General features: G+C 41.9%; 1 protein-coding gene across 3 annotated transcripts in view; it reads left to right on the plus strand.

Annotated features, from left to right (window-relative positions):
• The first annotated feature begins 797 nt into the window (after positions 1–797).
• Positions 798–19,824, plus strand: part of SH3BGR (SH3 domain binding glutamate rich protein) — a 36,436-nt gene continuing 17,409 nt past the window's right edge. Inside the window, exons 1-5 of one of the 3 annotated variants that reach the window (XM_079974978.1) lie at positions 798–1,067; positions 8,787–8,972; positions 13,609–13,689; positions 18,222–18,296; positions 19,020–19,112. In XM_079974978.1, the coding sequence (XP_079831104.1) occupies positions 990–1,067; positions 8,787–8,972; positions 13,609–13,689; positions 18,222–18,296; positions 19,020–19,112 (513 nt within the window). In that variant the 5' untranslated portion in view covers positions 798–989. The remainder of the gene's footprint in view (positions 1,068–8,786; positions 8,973–13,608; positions 13,690–18,221; positions 18,297–19,019; positions 19,113–19,824) is intronic. The other 2 variants (XM_079974977.1, XM_079974979.1) reach the window with 2 other exon arrangements.

The raw sequence follows: 19,824 nt of genomic DNA on the forward strand, positions 1-19,824 counted from the left end.
ACACCATTCAAAAGGGCATGTTTAGTAGTTATACAAGGTACTAAAACTTGAGATTTTGGAGGAAGCAGGGTCCACATTAGTTTTACATTCTGATGCTTTTCATCCAGAGTTTGGCAGGTCAGGGTGCAGGATCCACCTCATCTCAATGCATGCCAATTCTTTCTTTGTTTTTTTTTGCCTGGCCATTTATGGGAGCAGTCCTAAAATCCACTGTGTGTGATAAACAACCAATCACTGGACCAATGGCCATGGAGAAGCCAGCGCATTTCAATGGCCTTTCTACCTCATTCCTTTTCGTGTTGTTCTCACTTTTGGATCCTGGTTTGCAACCCGCCTTAAAAATGAGCAAGCTTGGGACCTGAACTCTTGTTTCCGCGGCAGCTCTTTCATAGTTTCTACTTCCCTCCTTTTGGGAAAAGGAAAAAACAACCCGAAAGTTTTTCCCGGTTGCCTGTACAGAACATGACGTGCCCTGCTTTGACAAGAGGGTATATGCAGGCCCTTGGACGCAGAAGAAGCCGATTGAGAAAAAAGCTGCCCCACATAGCTGTCTCTCTCCTCTCCTCTCCCCTCCCTGCCCGCCTTGCCCTCCCTTGCCTGGATTGGTGCAACGCCGTCCCTGGCCTTTTAAGGGCTGTCCCCCGGTCAATCTAAAGCGACGAGCGCGGGGGGCAGGTGCAAGTCCTCCTGCAATGGATACTTTTACCAGCCAATCGTGCCCTGGCCCGTCTGCTCCCCAAATGCCTTGGAGCCAATGAGCTGATGCGGAGCGGGGTGGGGGGTGGGGGGTGGGGTGGGAACGGCAGGGAACCAGCAGAGCCCAGGAGTCGCGGGGATTCTTCGGGGATTCTCGCTCTGCTCCGGTCAAAGAGGGCCGCGCGCTGCGCTTCTCGCGCCTGAGCTGACACGGAAGGCGCGCTGCTGCTGCTGCTGCTGCTGCTGCTGCTTCCCCTTCCCCTTGCTGCGGGTTCCCTCTGGGTGTCGTCGGAATGGTGATCAAAGTGTTCGTAGCGACGTCCTCGGGGTCTACCATGGTAGGTATAGCCGGGCGATGTACGTTCCCACGGGTAAGAGCTTCCAGAAGCTTTGGGAAGGACTTTGTTGACGAGGAAAGGGGCGTGGTGCACATACGTACCGAATGGCACGTCTTGGGTGTCTTCTGGTTTTTTTGCAATTCCAGGAGGGCCATGGGATTGGTCTGCAGCTGCAGTTAAAGTTAACAGCTTAATGCATCTCATGAAGCGGGTTTGAGTCCACCGAAACAGAGCGACACGTGTCCGTTATTATTTAAACGGAGGCGCACCGCAATCTTCCCGACTGATTCAAGGTGCAGAGAAACACGGAGGCTGAAATACTCTACTTCCTCAGGAGTAAGCCTACTTGAACTCACGGGGACATTCTTCTGAGTAGGATTGCCCTGTGGAGTAATGCCACATCTTTGTGCATGCCTGTACATCAGTGAAAAAAACAACCTTTGCACAATATATTCCTTTTAGCAAGTTTTGCAGATCTTTCTTTTTCTTTTTCTTTTTAAAGCATTCTACTTTTGCTATTGAAACAATAATGATCATCAGGCTTGGTTGTGGTGTGTAGACTTTTTCTTTTGAGAAATATTGCTATATAAGGGGTACTGATCATATGCACAAAAATTAAGCACGTGCTATCTTAGCATTGCTATCTTAACATTTTAAATCTTTCTTACCGTGAGTTTTGAGCATGCCTACTGTTAAGTGATCAGAACAGCTATGCTGGCTGAAGCTAGCAAACGGCATGCACTGAGAAGTTTGGAAGGTGGGACCTGGGCATGAACTGTTTCCTTTTATATCCAGTTCCCACATGAGCTCAAATTGCAGCCCTGGCTGAGCAATCAGTCACAGTGACACTTCTAAACAAACTGACTGCTGCTTGCACATAGCTCCTAGGCTGCATTGCTAACTGGCTTGCACCAACACAACCTCAAGAAGTTTCCAGAGCAGAAGGACTGAAAAGGACTAAATGGAAAAGCTTGTCTTTTCCGCAACTGCAGGCTGCTCTCTTTAGCACCTGGGTAGCAGAGCTTCCATTTGGCCCAATATACTTCAAAGAGAATCGTATTTGCATTTGATTGTGTATAACGGATGATGCCATTTGCTCACCACCTGCAAATATAACATTGTCCCACACCTGTAATTAGGATGCAGTGCTTATAGTGTAATCCCAAGCATGAGGCTACAGTCCTATATTTACTAAGACTCATTGAATTCAGTGGGACTTTCCTCAGAATGGATATGCACAGGATTGTGGGGTAAAGCTTCTTGGTTTAGAAATGTACTTTTTTTAAAAAACAACAACTGAAATTGCTAGATTGATCAACTAAAACAAATAGGATTCATTAATTAAATTTCTTTAAGCAGGTTGCAACCCTAGTTGTTCCACTGTAGTGGATTGTCATGTGGCAGAACTTAATACCTCCAGTAGTATATATGATCCATGTTATGAGTATAGTCAGAAAAGGATTGGATATGGAGACAAAGAACCTCAGACTCCTCTTACTGGCTTAGCATATTCTTACTAGTGTGAATTGGGGTGTGTATAAGAGTCTAAGAAGGCATTTTTAATTCACTGGATTCCCTAGCACTTTTGTTTTAAATAGGAATAGTATTCTTCTAACACCACCATCCTAACCATATCTACTCGGGGGTAAGTTCTATTGACTTCAGTGGGGATTCCTGCCAGGTAATTGATGTTAAGATTGCACCCTAAATGCCTCCTGTTACACTCCTGTTTATTTATCATAGGCATCTGTGTCCTGTTATAAATCATCCTTCCATTATTTTCAGCGAGATGAGCGCTGCAACCCCAGAGTCGTCTGCGACTGGACCTAATGGTCAGGGGTCCCTTTACCTTTTTATAAGGAAGTGTGCATGCACACGAAAGCTCATACCAAGAACTAACTTAGTTGGTCTTTAAGGTGCTACTGGAAGGAATTTTTTTATTTTGTTTTGACTATGGCAGACCAACACAGCTACCGATCTGTAACTTTTTATAAGGTATAGGTAAAGGTACGCATGATCATTAGGTCCAGTCGTGGACAACTCTGTGGTTGCTCGCTCTATAGGCTGAGGGAGCCGGTGTATGTCTGCAGACAGCTTCCGGGTCATGTGGCCATTATGACTAAGCAGCTTCTGGTGAACCAGAGCAGTGCATGGAAACGCCGTTTACCTTCCCGCCGGAGCGGTACCTATTTATCTACTTGCACTTGAGGTGCTTTCGAACTGCTAGGTGGGCAGGAGCAGGGACCGAACAATGGGAGCTCACCCTGTCGCGGGGATTCGAACTGCCGACCTTCCGATTGGCAAGCCCTAGGCCATGGATAGGCAAACTAAGGCCTGGGGGCTGGATCTGGCCCAGTCGCCTTCTAAATCCAGCCTGTGGACAGGCCAGGAATCAGCGTATTTTTACATGAGTAGAATGCGTGCTTTTATTTAAAATGCATCTTTGGGTTATTTGTGGGGCATAGGAATTCATTCTTTTCTTTTTTTCAAAATATAGTCCGGCCCCCCACAAGGTCTGAGGGACAGTGGACCGGCCCCCTGCTGAAAAAGTTTGCTGACCCCTGCCCTAGGCTCTGTGGTTTAGACCACAGTGCCACCCGTGTCCCTTCATGTATACTATAACTTCCCCCAAAGGCTCAGAGTGGTTTGCATTTTAAAGGTACTTCACTTTATACAAATTCATGTGACTCCCACTACCACCTGCATTTCACATCTCTCTCTCTCTTTTTTGCAATACAGATAACATTTTAAACAATATGACCACAACCTCAAAAGCAGCTTAAACACACATACATGCAAGCAATGCTAACTATGCACTGAACAACTACTAGCATTTTGCATCAACAATTTGTATACCTATCTAATATATTTGTAGTGGAATCCACAAAACGTCAGTGAAATTGAATTCATCATCCCTGTTGTATGCACATTTACTTTATAGGAAGTTCCATTGCAATCAGTATGATTTACTTTTAAACAAGTATGTTGAGGATATTTCATTTACTGCATGGAGCTGTAAATCTTGTTCCCAAATCTTGTTCCAGTACTATACTAATGTACATGCATCTGTGGCAAGTATGGCGGACTAGGATCATCCTGTCCCACTTGCTATACACAAGTTGCCTTGTTATCTATGGTGTTTTGCATAGCAGCACTTAAAACCAGTGCATAACATTCTGCTCCAAAGTTTAACTGTCATCTGAGAGTTACTCTAGATATTGAATACTGAGTTGTGACAGAAGCACCATATGGCTTTTTGTTCTTCTTCATTTTACTTGAGTCTACTTTATAGTTAGCCTGTTGGGATTTAAGACAATTTATTTGCGCTTAAAGGGCGAACTGAGAAATCCAAGTCTTTCCACTCAAATAGATGGTGAATTATGTTGTTGACAATCTTGATTTCATGCAGTTCACTGTTCGGGAAATGGGTGTGTGTCTTTTTATTTTCTTATGGGCCAAGGATGAAGTATAAATTCAATGTTCTTTACTTCTCAGCAAGACCACTTCAGAATCATTCTTATACAACTTTAAAATCCCTTGAAAAAGAAGCTTGTCAGCCTACTAATAGTATGTTTTACAGTGATAAAAGGCAACTTCAAGTTTCAATCTTTGGATGAAACCCTCCTACCCCTGTTTTGTGAGGCACAATGTTGAGTTAAAAATACAAACTGAGAATTATAAACAATGGCTTAGAATGTAAGAAAATGGCTAGAAGTCTAAACAAGGAAGGGATAGAGTTAAAATATACATGTGTGGATGGACTGCATTTCTTGCAGAGCACCTGCTTCTATTCCAAAGTCAAATTTCTTCTTCAGATACCAGAACTGAGGTTTGCCTTTTAGCTTTTTGAAAGCAGCTGTTTTAATGACTTTTTAAATTATTCTAGTGACTAGTAGAATCTAGCCATTCAGAACTTCCTCAAACGAGAAAGTTAGTGATATAAAATTCCTGCCGGCTAATTTCTGCTCAAAACACAAGGAGAATGATGGAACCTCCTTACTTTCAGAAATGCACTGGAACATGAAAAGAACAGCCACAAAGATTTATGCCAATTTGTGGATAGTATAACAAAAGACCCTTTTTATTTGCTTCTGCCGCTGTAAGGGAATAATTAGTATCACAGTGGAGTGTCTCCAGGAATGAAGTTAGTAGTTGGTTAGTTTTTCATAATTTCTGTTGTCATGTCCTGAGAGGCTGGAAAATAAAAATCGCGCACATGAGGGGGCGAATAAAATCACAACTTCACCATAACTTCATTCCTACATTGCAGGGAGTTGGACTAGATGAGCATTGGGTTCCTTCCAGCTCTATGATTCAATAAAGTGTTTAGCTTAAGCCTTAGTCCTCACTCTCCATCAAAATGAAGTCTAAATCTGTATTCAGTCACATCTACCTCTTTTTGTGTTGCTTGTTAACATTCCTTGCATTCTCTCTTCCTCCTTTGTGACCCTCCACTGTTTGAAACTTAGACTGTAAGCTACTTGACACAGGAACTGCTTGTTTTTATGTTACTCTGGAAATTGCCATACAAATTGATGGCACAATATAAAACAATAACAAGTAACTACAAATAACCTTTTAAAAGTACTTTAAGGTTTGAAGCACCAAATTCTTTCAAAAGAAACCCTCCCCCTCATCATGTCCCTAAACACTGTCACTCTCAGCACATAGTAAATCTTTATTTTTTAAAAAAAGAACGGTGTGGTTTCACAACTCTTAAGAGAGGAGCAAAAACACCATGTGCTCTGCAAGCATCTTTCTGCAAAGAACCCCCTTTCTGCCTTGGAGCACAATATGGTTTGATTTCTGTAGTTTAATCTATGCCAGCGGTTGCCAGTCCTCCGGGACCAGGGGGCACATTTGGAATTTTGAGGAAGTGCTGTGGGCACCACTCACAAGATGGATGCTGTGGGGGGTTGTTGCATAACATTAAATGGCTGTGGTGATAGGTGTGGCACATAACACAAAATGTTTGGGTGATGTGTAACAAAAAATGCCTGCTGTGACATCATTTCATGGCATAATGGATGCCACATATGAAAGAGAAGAAATGGAGATAGGAGCACAGAATAGTGTGGGCATGCTCTCCTCACCAGTTGCCTCATCAGTGGGGGAATAAGCACCTATATCAGTCATGTACTTCCTGTCCTGGCATCCAGTGAAACATGGGCATGTTTAGGGGGATGTATTCAATGGAGAGGTTGATCCAGTGTAAACAGGAAATGAGCAGGAAGAGCAAATAATCTGTTGTGCATTGTGGTTTTTGAGGGGATACCCTCCAAAGTACAGAGGGTACTGGCAAGCACACCGTTGTCTATGGGTGCCATGTTGGCAACTTGTGATTTATGTGGTTGGGAAAGGGTTGAACTAGACAACAGTTGATTGTCTTGATTACCTTACAACTCTGGTTCTATAGAATCTAATGTACTGAAACTCTGACTTTATTATACAGCAGGAGTTTGATGAAATAGCAATGTGCTGAGTTTTTGTTTTAATTTTAGTAGACCACTGGTTTCCAAGGGATAAACAAAACGATGAGTTTGGTCACGTCTAAGGTTTGAACTCATAATTCAATAAAAGAAAACCGATAAATTATCCCGTGCGAAGCTACAACAGAAACCGTAAGCACAGGTAATTCTGTGTCAGCCCATAGTCAAACATACATTGGTTTTTTTCCACTGTACCAAAGCAAAGAAACACACCAGCTTTGCAGGCCAATGTTAAATTCCCTCCCTGCTGCTGCAAAAATCTCAATTCCAAGACCCCATGGCCCTGCCTCCCTTAAGAATAGCAACACAGACACCTAGGGTAGATGTGTGTCCTACTTTACAGTAAATAGTTTTCTATTGTAAGGAGTTCTCTATTTGAAGGGCTGTCCAGTCCATACCTAGTTTAAACATAAAGAACCATAAGAAGGGAGAGCAGAGATTCTGAAGATTAACAATTAGCACCTGACCAGGCAGACGGGGCATATACACAAATTACCTGGTCACAGCTTTGCCCGCTATGGTGACATTTATTGTGTTACTATTTAGATTAGTAATTATTTCTGAATTATCATTTATACATACATAAATTTTAGGCAAATCTGTGTTCTCTTTTTGTGAGTGTACCAATGGTCTCTGCGTGTAGCAATGGTCTTTTTTCTCCCCTCATGGCTCCTCATTCACTTTAGGATCAGCTACATATCCTGACCACCTTCCATACATTTAGGTGACCCTGCTCTTGAGGGGGAGGTGCTATTCCTTCTGAAAGAACAGTGGCTTGCAAACTGTATTCTGAAGGATGCTGGGGCTTCTTTGAAGTTTACCAGAGGTTTGTAGTGATGGACAAGATTCCCTGAAAGATGGGGGTGGGCGGGCGGGGATTAAATGTTTGGATGTAGCCATGTAATCTGTTACGCTACTTACGTGACCTCATCAGTTTTGTCATTCACACATGTTGCTGAGGGGAGATTGGATTTTAAATTGCATGATGGAGTCACAAGCAAAAATTATCTTTGTGACCTCATTCAAAATGACATTTGAGCATGGAATTAAGTTGCTATAAAGTTGGCAAGGAGATCGGTGCTGTTTCAGAATAAATTGCATGTACTTAGTTGGCGTCTAGGGTTATTAGCAGAATTTGCGCAGTGGCTGCCTGCCCTGAATTTGGCTGAGGAATCTGCCATCATTACAACCCTTTTTCAAGACATGTTCATATTGTTGTAATTAGGAGACTGGCTGCACAGATGCACCTGCTTTTTACCAGTACATTCCTTATGCCTGATGGGAGCTCAACAGCACAAGTACATGCTAAGAAATATGCACAGGGAGCATCTTGCTTGGCCTTTAGCACTGGGAAGGTGGTGGATTCTGCCCACAGTGCAGAAGAATGGGAACATGCTTCAGGTGAACACGCTTAAACTATAGGGATTTTTGAAAGCAAATTTGGTATTTACAGTAGCTAAAAAAAAAAAATTACAGAGAAAACAAATGGGTAAAAATCAAAACATAACTTTAGCATTGCTTATAACAGGCTTGGTGAATCTTAGCTCATTTAAAAAGTTCAGAGATAAACCGTAACTTCCATTCTGAACAGCAGAGAGGTGCAAAGAGCTTATCTGTCAGTGAGCATGATGGTGGCTGGTGTGGGTGCCTTTCCACCTGGCATTGATAGGGGAACTGATGCAAGGTCATGCCTGCATCATTTTGTAGTTATTTTTCTGGTCTTTTATATGTGGGTGCCATTTTATGTTAATTCTACGGTCCAACACCAGCCATTTTGTGACTGCCATCACAGCATTTCCTCAAAATGTGCCCATTGGTTCTCCAAAGTTGGTGACCCTGTAATACAGGTTAATACAGTATGCAGGGGGTATGCATACCCCTAAACATTTTGTGAATCTAACGGGAGAAGAAACTACATTTTTAAAATTGTTTAGTTTCTTCTCTAGCACAGTGAATCGTCAGTTCTGTTGCTACCCCTGATGGCGGCCTCATTTCCTTTCACGGTGTTTCCTGAGTCTCAGACGGAAGCGAGTATTTAATGTGTGAAGTAGGAGTTGGAATCTAGCACAGTGATTGGTCAGTTTCGTTGTTACCACTTTCAATAGCGACTTCATTTTCTTTCCCAGTGATTTTCTTGAGTCAAAATGAAAGTACCCCTAAACATTTTTTTTAGGAAAAAAAGGCACTGGGTTAATATATTGGATATATCCACAAATTTTAGTTATGAAATATCAAATTAATTTTCTCTCTCTTTTCTAACCAGATTAAGAAGAAACAGCAAGAGGTGGTGGGCTTTTTAGAGGCCAACAAGATTGACTTTAAGGAACTGGACATAGCCTGTGATGAAGACAACCGGAAATGGATGAGAGAGAATGTTCCAGGTGAAAAGAAGCCACAAAATGGAATCCCCCTCCCTCCACAAATATTCAATGAGGAACAGTATTGTGGGGTAAGAAGTGTAAAGGTGTAATACGTTTAGGGATTTAAAGAAAATGTACAGATTTGCTTCATGAAGTTTGTAAAACATTTTCTTGGTCCTCTGTTTGTGTTAATGTTATGCCCGCTTTTGTGAACTGCTTGCACAAGATGGTTCTGGGTTCGGGTTTAAGTTATAGCATAGGCATCACAGAGGTCCTTGCTGTGTCCCGGAAGAGCTTGGTGGACAGAAAACTACCCTTGGCTCTAAGTTCAGGGTCCTGAAATAAGGTGGGATCAGATTGGGTTGGTGCTAGTTAAGGATCCATTGGATCCAAAGATGTCCCATTCCCCTGAGAGGGGCAGATCTCCCCTGCCCCCACATTGCTTCCAAAGGGTGTGTGTTAAAAGCAGATAGCTACTCCAAGTTGTTCCCTCACCCCCACCATTCACCCCACTTATTATTGCTGTGCAAAGGAACTGTTCCGGGAGAAACACTGGAAAGAACTGGTTTGTGCATTTTCTGGCTATTAAACACTAAGAGAATGAACCTTCTATGCACACACAGAATGGGAGCACGCCTAATGTTCTCGGTCCTTTTACCATCATTATGATCCCTGTGCTGGGAGAGGTTGTGGGGGGTGAGGAAGAGTGACATTGATATGCTAAACACACTCCTTTTCATCTAATTCCAGGGGAGTAAAGGGGTGAATTCATACTGAAGTTAGGATGGATTGCAGTAGGGAATGTGCCATCAGATCTCAATAGCAAATCCATGCATAAGGGTTTGGAAGCAGTACCTGTGCGCCAGCCTAAAATAAACCAACTAAATTTTAGAGTTTCCATAAATAAATTCATTTTGTAAGTAAGAGCATAGCCCACGACAGTACAGCTGATGGATTCCATAAGTATTTTTACCTTCCATCAAATACTTTCAGGCTATAGGAAAAACAATGCTGATGCCCGCCCCCCTTATTTGGCATTACTCCATTTTGTATCCCTCAAACTTTCAGTGGAAATAAATAAATATGTGCAGTAGTTCAACACATGGATCTGATTATTTTATGCATCCACTCCTTCAGTAATGTCTTACACCATGGTTGTAGCAACCAGAAATGACAGTTTAAAGCTGCCTCCATAGTAGCTGTTTGTGTGGCTTGCCCCTGAGGGAGCTTCACATTAGGTAGGAGAACATTTCAAAATAGCAACAGCTTTCTCAACTAACCTCTTCTTTATGCACATCCTGTAGCAAAAACAAGTATTCAAATGGATGGGATACAAACAGCTGATTTAGAAGCCAAGTATGAAAAATGTAATCATAAATGTAAGAGATAGAATCATAGAGTTGGAAGAGACCACAAGGGCCATCGAGTCCAACCCCCTGCCAAGCAGGAAACACCATCAGAGCACTCCTGACATATGGTTGTCAAGCCTCTGCTTAAGGACCTCCAAAGAAGGAGACTCCACCACACTCCTTGGCAGCAAATTCCACTGTCGAACAGCTCTTACTGTCAGGAAGTTCTTCCTAATGTTTAGGTGGAATCTTCTTTCTTGTAGTTTGGATCCATTGCTCCGTGTCCACTTCTCTGGAGCAGCAGAAAACAACCTTTCTCCCTCCTCTATGTGACATCCTTTTATATATTTGAACATGGCTATCATATCACCCCTTAACCTCCTCTTCTCCAGGCTAAACATGCCCAGATGTTCTGACGTATGATTGAGTTCTTAGAATTAGGGTCAGAGCTATGATAAATGTCAAAGGGAGTGGGGTGCAACTGATCCTTTCAGGAATAGTCCAGGTCCTGAATCTGAAAGTACAGTTTTACTGTGTTTTATAACATGTACAACATACTTTAGCTCTTTCACACACAGAGCTATAAGGATATCAGAGCTGGCCAAAGACATTTTTCAACCTGAGGCAAAGATCAGTATAAAACCTGGTCCCTATTCCATTCACAGAAACCAACCACACAATCCTACTTCAACATGTACAGCATGTGCCGCCATTGGCTCTGCTCACTGGGGTTGATGGGAGTTGTAGTTGAGCAACATCTGGAGGACCAAATGTTCCCCACCTTTGCTCTACTGCTTCTGAGGTGAGCAGGCTCAGTTAGGAGGTGCAAAGCAAACTGAGCGATGCTCAAATCTTTGACCTCTCCCTGCCCCTCTGCATTGGCCACCTGTAATGGCCATCTTACAGGTGTGGGTGCTTCCACACAGACATCTTCTCAGAAATTTGGCCTTTAAAAAAGCAACCATCAAGGAATGAACATATTTTAAAAACTAATGTGAGCCAATGAAAAAATAACCACTTTGAAAGATTCCCTTTTCCGCATACTTGTGGAATTAGAGTTCCATAGAGAACTGCATAGTAGAATATATGTTGCCAAAGAGCAGCTGCTATCGAACGTCTGCATAGACTCTAAATTAGTAATATACAATATCTCTGACTCTGCACAAGGCTATTTTAGGCACCAAGCAGTTGACATACCAAAGTACTCGTCTGAGGGCCTTTCCAGATGATTAGAAAAACCAGTTTATATTCTTAGTACAATATTTGCACTAGCCCCAATGCAGCACCAACATAATAGCACCCTGTCCCCTTACGATGGGGAGATGGTAGCCAAAAGGCACAGAGAGGATCTCCTTACAGTGGGCAATGGCTTCTTTCAGGCTGGCTGCTCTTAAAAAGAAGTGGTGGAGATGTGTGCTACAGAACAGGGCCAAAATGGACAAAAACGGATTACGAACTAGCAAGGAACTATTGCAAGTGGAGAGGAGAGCTTTTTTTGCTATTTGCAAAATAAGCTTTTTTTTTAAAAAAAAAAAAAAGAATATAAGGGCGAGCAAAATGCAGCTCTCTGTATGTTGATGGACTACAGTTCCCATCATCTCTGACTATTGGCTGGAGCTGATGAGAGTTGTAGTCCAACAACATCTGGAGGGCCACATGTTCCCTATTGCTAAACGATTGCTTCAATTCTTGAAGAGTCCAGCAGAGGGAGGGCTCAGCCTCTAAACAATTTTTTAAAATTAAAAATAAAATGGCCTGTATCTACCTACCTACCTACCTACCTAAAGACAAGCAGTATCTCTGTCCTGCTGCTCTGGGTGAATAGAATGGTCCCCTTCTTTCTTAATCTTAAGCTGAAAACAGGTGGTTACATGGCAAGTCATCCTCATCACTTCATTTGCATGCCACCTTTCCAAAAGCAAACAGAAATTTTGCTCAAAGCGGCTTACAAGAACAACAATATGTAAACAATACCAACAACTGCAAGAATAATTTTGTAATAAACAATAAAATCAGCAACATGTAACAAATGCCACAGCAAGTTAAAAACAACAACCTATCAGGATAAATGTAACCAGGGAATGGGGAAAATTTCACCTTGGTTCTAGATGTTCTAACCACTGCTGCTATGCCCACAACAAGTGAGTCTGCTCAAATGTCTGGGCTTTGGCTTCCTCAAAGAATCATTGCCCCATGCCATCATCATTCAGACAGCAGCTTATTCCATAATGCTACTCACAGTCTCTCTCCTGAAGCAGCTTCTTATAAGGCATCCAAAAGCAGGAGGTGAGGTAGCAGGAAACATCTCTCCCATGATGTTACTCACAGTCCTTCTCCTACTACAGCTGCTTGGCTAATACCAAAACTGAACACTTAAGGATGTTTGAAGAACAATTTTGTTTTGCTTTTAAATACGTGGCTAGGAAAACATGAAAGCATTCTCCTGGACAAAAGTTCACAATGTGCAATGTGAGCTTTAGAATTAAACAGCTCCCTTTCCTCATAAGAAGAGCCTTGCTGAGTCAGACTAAAGGCCTTTTTAGTTCAGCATTGCATTTCCCACAGTGACCAACCTGATGCATCTTCTGAAGCCACCAAGCCACATAGGAGGACGGTAGCCTTTTTCCATCATCATTTCTCAGCAAGTGGTATTCGATAGGAGTGTGCACTGCCTCTATGCATATCCCAAATAACAAGGCAAATCAGGGTTATTTGCGATAGTCTTTCACATTACCGAGTTGCATCACGCTGTTAACAAAGCATGTTGAAGCGGATCAGGGAGCACCCAACTTTCCAAATCACTTTCCAAGTAACCAAGTTGCCTGGGGAAATACCCAGGACTTAAGGGGCGGGGGGAGAAGTGTTAGAGAAGAGGGAAAGGGGTGGTGTTTGTGATATTTCATTTTGACAAACAGTTGTAGCTTTTTATCATGGTTCACACATGCATGTACATTGCTTGCATGTCTACTCAAAAGTAATACCCATTAATTTCAAAATGGTTCACTTCCAGCCAGGTGAGTCTGCTTGGATAATCACACTTTGGAAGGGGAAAAAACAGCAGTCATTAAAAAGACTGTGTCTTTCATTGTTTTTATCCATGCCAAGAAAATGGTTTAATTTGAACTGTGGCCTGATTTGAATTCCATAACTCAGTCATGGAAATAACCTTTCTGAGCATTAGCAGAGTATCTTTCTCTAATGCCTAGCTGACTGTCAAAACAGCAATACTTAGCATTTACAGAAGGACTGTGGCCTAATGTATAGCACTAATTTTGCTTCCTATTTTCAGTGTTTTAAATAGGTTTGCAGAATCTAGTACTTATGAACATGTTTCTTATCTATTTGTTATGTTTGTGTGTTTCTATTTCCTTTTTAGGATTTTGACTCATTTTTCTGTGCAAAAGAAGAAAATATTATTTATTCATTCCTAGGTCTCGCACCTCCACCAGGCTCATCGGTATGTTTATAACCTTTGCCAAGACTTATTCATCTTAATTTAGTGATGAATTAGACACTGATGCAGCATGTAAAACAATGTAGGCTGCTATGCAATTTTTAAAAATCGTCTTTGCATGAGACTAAAAAGCTTTTAAGGACTAATTGATGCAGATCTTGCAATAAAAATTTGCTATGAATTTGTCAAAAGCCACCCATTTGCACTAATTTATAATGAGTACACCCTGCTTTTTAACATTGCGTTCAGTGGGATATGGATTGCACCCAACTCAATATGGCAGCGAACAATTATAGTTGAATGGATGCCCCTTTCATTTTAGCAGAGCAGGTTCTGAATAACTGTGCTTAGAACTTCTTAAGATTCTGAAATGTTGCTAGTTTAAAACAATAATGGCTTTAATAGGAAATTTCATTAGAGGCTCTGGGCTTTTACTCCACACATAACAATAATACAGAAATACCAGGAATTTCCATTTAAGAGAAGCTATATGACCTGGTCCATCTAATCCTTGACTTTGCTTTTAAGTGAGATTCTCACTACTAGGTTGTCTCCATGTGGCATGATTTTCTATTACCACCCAAATTGTTAGGATCTCGGTCACTTAAACTTGATTAACCAGGTCTTCATATCATCACAGTTCATGGTGCAAGTTCTGTGGAGCCCCCTGTATCTTTCTGCAAAAGAAAGTTCATTGTGCAAAACAACCAAATCCTTGGTTCACATAGGCATGCACAGCCCATGACTCTCCATTGTTTAGACTCTCAGCACTGGGCATGTGATCTGTTCTGTCCCAAAGGCAGCATTACTCTACAACATGAGTCAACATCAAAACTGCTTCTGCATGAGGAACTCCAGTGCTTTTCTGAACACACTGCTGCTCATTCCGATTGGCAGTGCCTTTCTAGGATTTCAGACAGGAGCTTTTCCCCAGTCCAGTGTGCATATGTGGAATGTTGAACTCTGTCACTGAGCTACAGCAACAAAATACTTGCATCTCAGTATCTCTACAACATGGGCTACTTCCAGCTGAAGCCGAGCCATGTATAGGACAAGCAGGCAGCAGAATGTTGAAAGTAAGATGTCGAAGGTCGGGACGGGGGATAATTTGAATTCATTTCACATCTAAAGGCAAACCTACCTAATTCACACTTTTTGAAACAATATGAGAACTGCAACACAGCTAGCCTTCAACATTCACACTTTCCCGAATTTTGCAATGCCATTCTCCAGGTAATGTTTACAAAAATATAACCTGGGGTAAAGTAGCCATTAAAATGCATATATTAATGAAAATAACATACACAAATGCACTTTTTTAGGGGAAATCACACTGAAAACTGCACAGAAATGTGTATATTTGGGAGAAATTCCCACAAAAATGCTTATACGTTTTAAGGAGATGTACAAGGACTCCAAATCTTTTCCCCGATCAATGCCCTTTGTGGAATTGAAACCTGTATGTAAGCTACTTTATGATGTGCGTGAATGGAGCAAAGACCTTTTAAAAATTACTATGTAAACAGCGATGTCACGCTGGCCACGTGACCCGGAAGTGTCTCCGGACAGCGCTGGCCCCTGGCCTCTTAAGTGAGATGGGCGCACAACCCCAGAGTCTGTCAAGACTGGCCCGTACGGGCAGGGGTACCTTTACCTTTTACCTTTATGTAAACAAATCTTTCCAAAGCCAAATTGCGACTCCCCGTAGTTTCTTAAAGCATGGCATACTTTAAAGGGAGAATGACAAAACATGTTTTAGGATGTACAGAGGGAAAGGAGACTAGAAAAAGAAGTTGTAAGAGCTCCTGGTGCCTGCCTGAGAAGTAATCTGACATGTCACCAAGCTGGTGTAGTAAGTTAGAGGAAGATTTCCACCACACACACCCTTTTAATACAAATACGTAATTTGAAACTAGAGTGGCCTTGTGGGGCAGCTGGCTGTGCTGAAAGGATGGAGTGACATCTCTGTTGTCAAGATTCTTGATTTTGGTCTATTAATGCACAACAATGCACCTTCAATTTGTCCACGTCGTAATACACAATGAGATAAGTTGTTTAAAAAAAAATACTATGAAAGTTTTGGAGACCTATTTAAAGTGATAAGAGCAGTAGCCACAGAAGAGGCAGCCACTCAGAATGCTATAACATTAAAGTACAGTGGAAGCTTGGTTCTCAAATAGCTTAGCTGATGAACAAATTGGCTCCCGAATACCACAAACCCAGAAGTGTTCCAGTTTTCTAACATTTTTCGGAAGCTGAATGTCTGACACAGCTTCTGCTTAAGTGCAGAAAGCTCCTGCAGCCAATTGGAAGCCACGCCTTGGTTTTCAAACATTTCGGAAGTCGAATGAACTCCTGGAACAGATTATGTTCAAGAACCAAGGTACCACTGTATCTTACAGATTGTTATTATTACAGATGGTACCTTGGGTTACAGATGCTTCAGGTTACATACGCTTCAGGTCATAGACTCCGCTAACCCAGAAATAATACCTTGGGTTAAGAATTTTGCTTTAGGATGAGAACAGAAATTGTGTGGCGGCGGCGCGGCGGCAGCCTGAGGCCCAATTAGCTAAAGTGGTGCTTCAGGTTAAGACCAGTTTCAGGTTAAGAACAGACCTCCAGAACAAATTAAGTACTTAACCCGAGGTATCACTGTACTTGCTTATAATCAGCTTTATGATTATTATTTTTAAGAAAGAAATATTCATTATGGTAGAAAATAACAGCATATGGAAGCATATTTTTGTATATTGTTACACACACACCAATCTCCAAGCAGCAAGAGGTCTCAGTGTATACTTTGGATATGACTTCCTTGGAGCAAAGGTCAGTAGAGACCAGCAGGGGTACATGAGGGGAGAAGCAGATTGGCTCTGCCACTTACCAGGACAGGGATATGGTGAGGTGCTGATGAGGTCAGGCGGGTTTCTTGTCACCTGCAGGTGTGTGAAGCCACCAACCTAGAGCTCCTCTTGCCTTGCCCCCCTGCTGGTGAACATGATGGTGCTGTTGTTGCTCCCTGTCATGTGCCGCTGTTGCTAGAGGCTCGTGGTGTCTTTGTGATAAATGGCTTTGTTTACAACCAATAGTTAACAGACTTGGCCAAAGTCATTAAATTATTGAACCACTTTAGAAGCCTTCTTTTTCTGCAGAATCCCACTTGAGAGGTATGAAATTGTGGGCTGGGAGGGGACCCTAAAGATCATGCCTACACTAACCCCCCCCCCAAAACAGCTTACTTGTTTTGTTTGCTTCTACTTTTCTGCTCAGAAAAATGATGCAGTACTGAAAAATACTTGCATGCCAATGCAGAAATCTTTGCTTTGGGTTGTATCCATACACCAAGTTCTACTCAGGGTAAACCCAATGAAATGAATGTAGCTAAGTTAGTTATGTTGATTAATTTCACTGAGTCTACTCTGAGTATGACTAGCTTTGGATACAACCCTTTGATTTGATTATACTGAATGAATTAGAAAACAGAGTACCTTGCCGGTTAATGATCATACTCTGTTCTTCTAATATGAAACTGAAAGAAATGAGCAATCATTTCACTTTAGTGAAAGCAATCTACTCAATAAATATGCTTTATTAAAATAATTTAGGCATAGATCTTTGCTCTTAACCACTGCTGCCTACCTTTGATGCTTTTCAGTGTTGATGGAATTGAAAGCATCCTATTACGTTTTTATATGACTTTTCAAGAAACAAAAAGAAACAGAATTTAAACATGCAAGTGTGTATATAAATGCACATTACATGGTTTGTTTATTTACTTATATTTAGACAATTTATATACCATGTATTTGGAGAGGGGCAGAATCTCTAAACAGTTTAAAACAGCTTCATCAATAACGATCAAATACAGAAAATACTAGGGGTGAAATACCACAGTATAAAACACCACAATTGACAACAGTACAGGGCATCCTTTTAAGTATCAGAATAAAATATTACACATGACAATCAACTACAGAATTACAATGAAAATTACACATAATTTTCAAAATATAATTAACATAATTAACAAAATATAATCTAAGCAGTAGAATAAAATTACAAAACAAAATCCAAATATTATTTCCTCAGTTTTTAAACACGCAATTGTCAGCTAAGGAAAAGAGGGGGGAAATTCACTTTTCCCACCCTACAACATTCCCAGTCACTCATACGATGAAAAAGAAACAAATATAGTTATATTCTCGGCCCACTATGTAATCACCAACACAATTAACCGTCTCTTGACAGCTAAAATACTTTCCACTCAGGTCTACTCGAACACACTGTTACCTAGTGAACACACAAAAATCAAATATGCAAGCTTGATAAACCAATAAACCACTCTGCAGCCTCTCCCATGTCAGTCTCAGTTCCTCAATCAACAACTCACATGTCTGTGCCACGAGACCCAGACAAACCTAGACAGATACTGACCTTCAAAGTAAGCAACAATACATAAGCCCTAAGTAAAACATTCAAACCCAGTACTTGCCCTCTCCACTTCTGAATATTGTTTGAATTTTTTATCACAGGAGGGAAGGATTACCGAGGAGATACCGACTGTGCCAAATGGTGAAGTTTCTGGAGAAGAGCAGAAAACTGAAGAAGTAATGCGATTTTTTTTAAAAAAAATAAATATCTCTGTATAACAACAATCACTTAAGTGCTTTTTTGGAAGCCATGTTGCCATCTCCCAGAAACTCTGTGTGAGTGCCAACAGTTCCCCAGCATGACTCAGATTGCCTGCCTTTGCCAACTCAGTGCCCTGCAGATGTTGTTGGACTACAGCTCCCATCATCCCCGACTCTTGGCCATCTTGGAATCCAACAACATCTGGATGGCTGCAGCATCCCCATCCCTAATACGGAAGGAACAGCATGACCTATGAGAGCTAAACGTTTTGAACTTGCTGCAACATTTCTGCTTAAAAATGCAGGAAAATAGCTTGACTTTTACAAGAGAAAGCTAACAACCATCCAGTGAGCACAATTACATGAGATTTGCCAAATGCATTTCAGAGGTGAAGAATGAATCCAGAGTAGCAGTATGTGAATTTTCCATCAGCAAGGATTTCTGCATGTTCAACAGAATATTCCCCCTCCTGCCCCTGCACACCCCTTAAAACTGTTCTGGGGCTTCTCCCAAACTTCTGAAGCAGATTTGGGGAGGGTGTACATGAAGGGAGCAGTGGGGGAAATCTAACTGCAGGACCAGAAATCCTTGCACTGGCAGGACATGTTGGTTGAATACCATCCTAGATTTCTTTGGTTTAAATTGATTTTCTCTTCTGCGATGTTACTTGTGTTTTTCTTTTTTTGCTCCGTTGCCAGGAGATTGAAAAGACAGAGGGAACTGAGGAGAATGAGGCAAACGCAGAAGAGGATGCAGAAGCTGATTCTGCTGAAGTGCCAACAGAAGAACAGGTCATTTCCTTTTCTTTTTTCCCCTGCTTGCCATTTTTGTTCAAAGTGCCCTTCACATCTCTGATATCCAGGCTCTGAGTGCCATCCGTTGCTTTTGCAGCCAAAGCAGCACTACCAACATGTGAGAGGGAGGTATTGGCAAGCTTATGGGGTGAGCTCTGAGATTTGCAAAAGTTTTCCTAAAATCATGAGGGGGAGAACAGCCCAATGCTCAGGAGCCAGGGACCATTGACTCACTCCTGGGGGTGAGGGCAGAAGAGAAAACCTTAGTGGGGAGGGAGTAATGGAACGGAGTGGTTGGAATCCTGAAGAGGAAACACTTCACACTACAACATTTTGTCGCAGGTTGCACTTGTACACTTCTAAATTTTGCATAAGGATTGCATTCATTCGGGTGGCTGTGAGGACCAACAGTTGGAGGGCGACAGGTTCCCCAGCAGGGCACCGACGGTATTCTCCTGCTGCTTAACCATCCACAGTTGCCTGTCTGCTGAGTAACAATCGGCTTCCCCTCACAGAAACATTTATAGTCAGGCACCAGCAGCTGATTCTGAAGTGTCGCTTTCAGTGTATCTGCCTGCATGCTTGGAGAGGAATGAAAACCATGAGCAGCAGCTGCTACCTCATTACAGAAATAAGACAACATGGAGATGACTCTGAACTCCACTGCAATAGAAATGCAGCAAACATGTAATTTCTGCGAGTGAAAAGG

This window comes from Podarcis cretensis (assembly GCF_951804945.1).
Source record: "Podarcis cretensis genome assembly, chromosome: 4".
NCBI classification, from domain to species: Eukaryota; Metazoa; Chordata; class Lepidosauria; order Squamata; family Lacertidae; genus Podarcis; species Podarcis cretensis.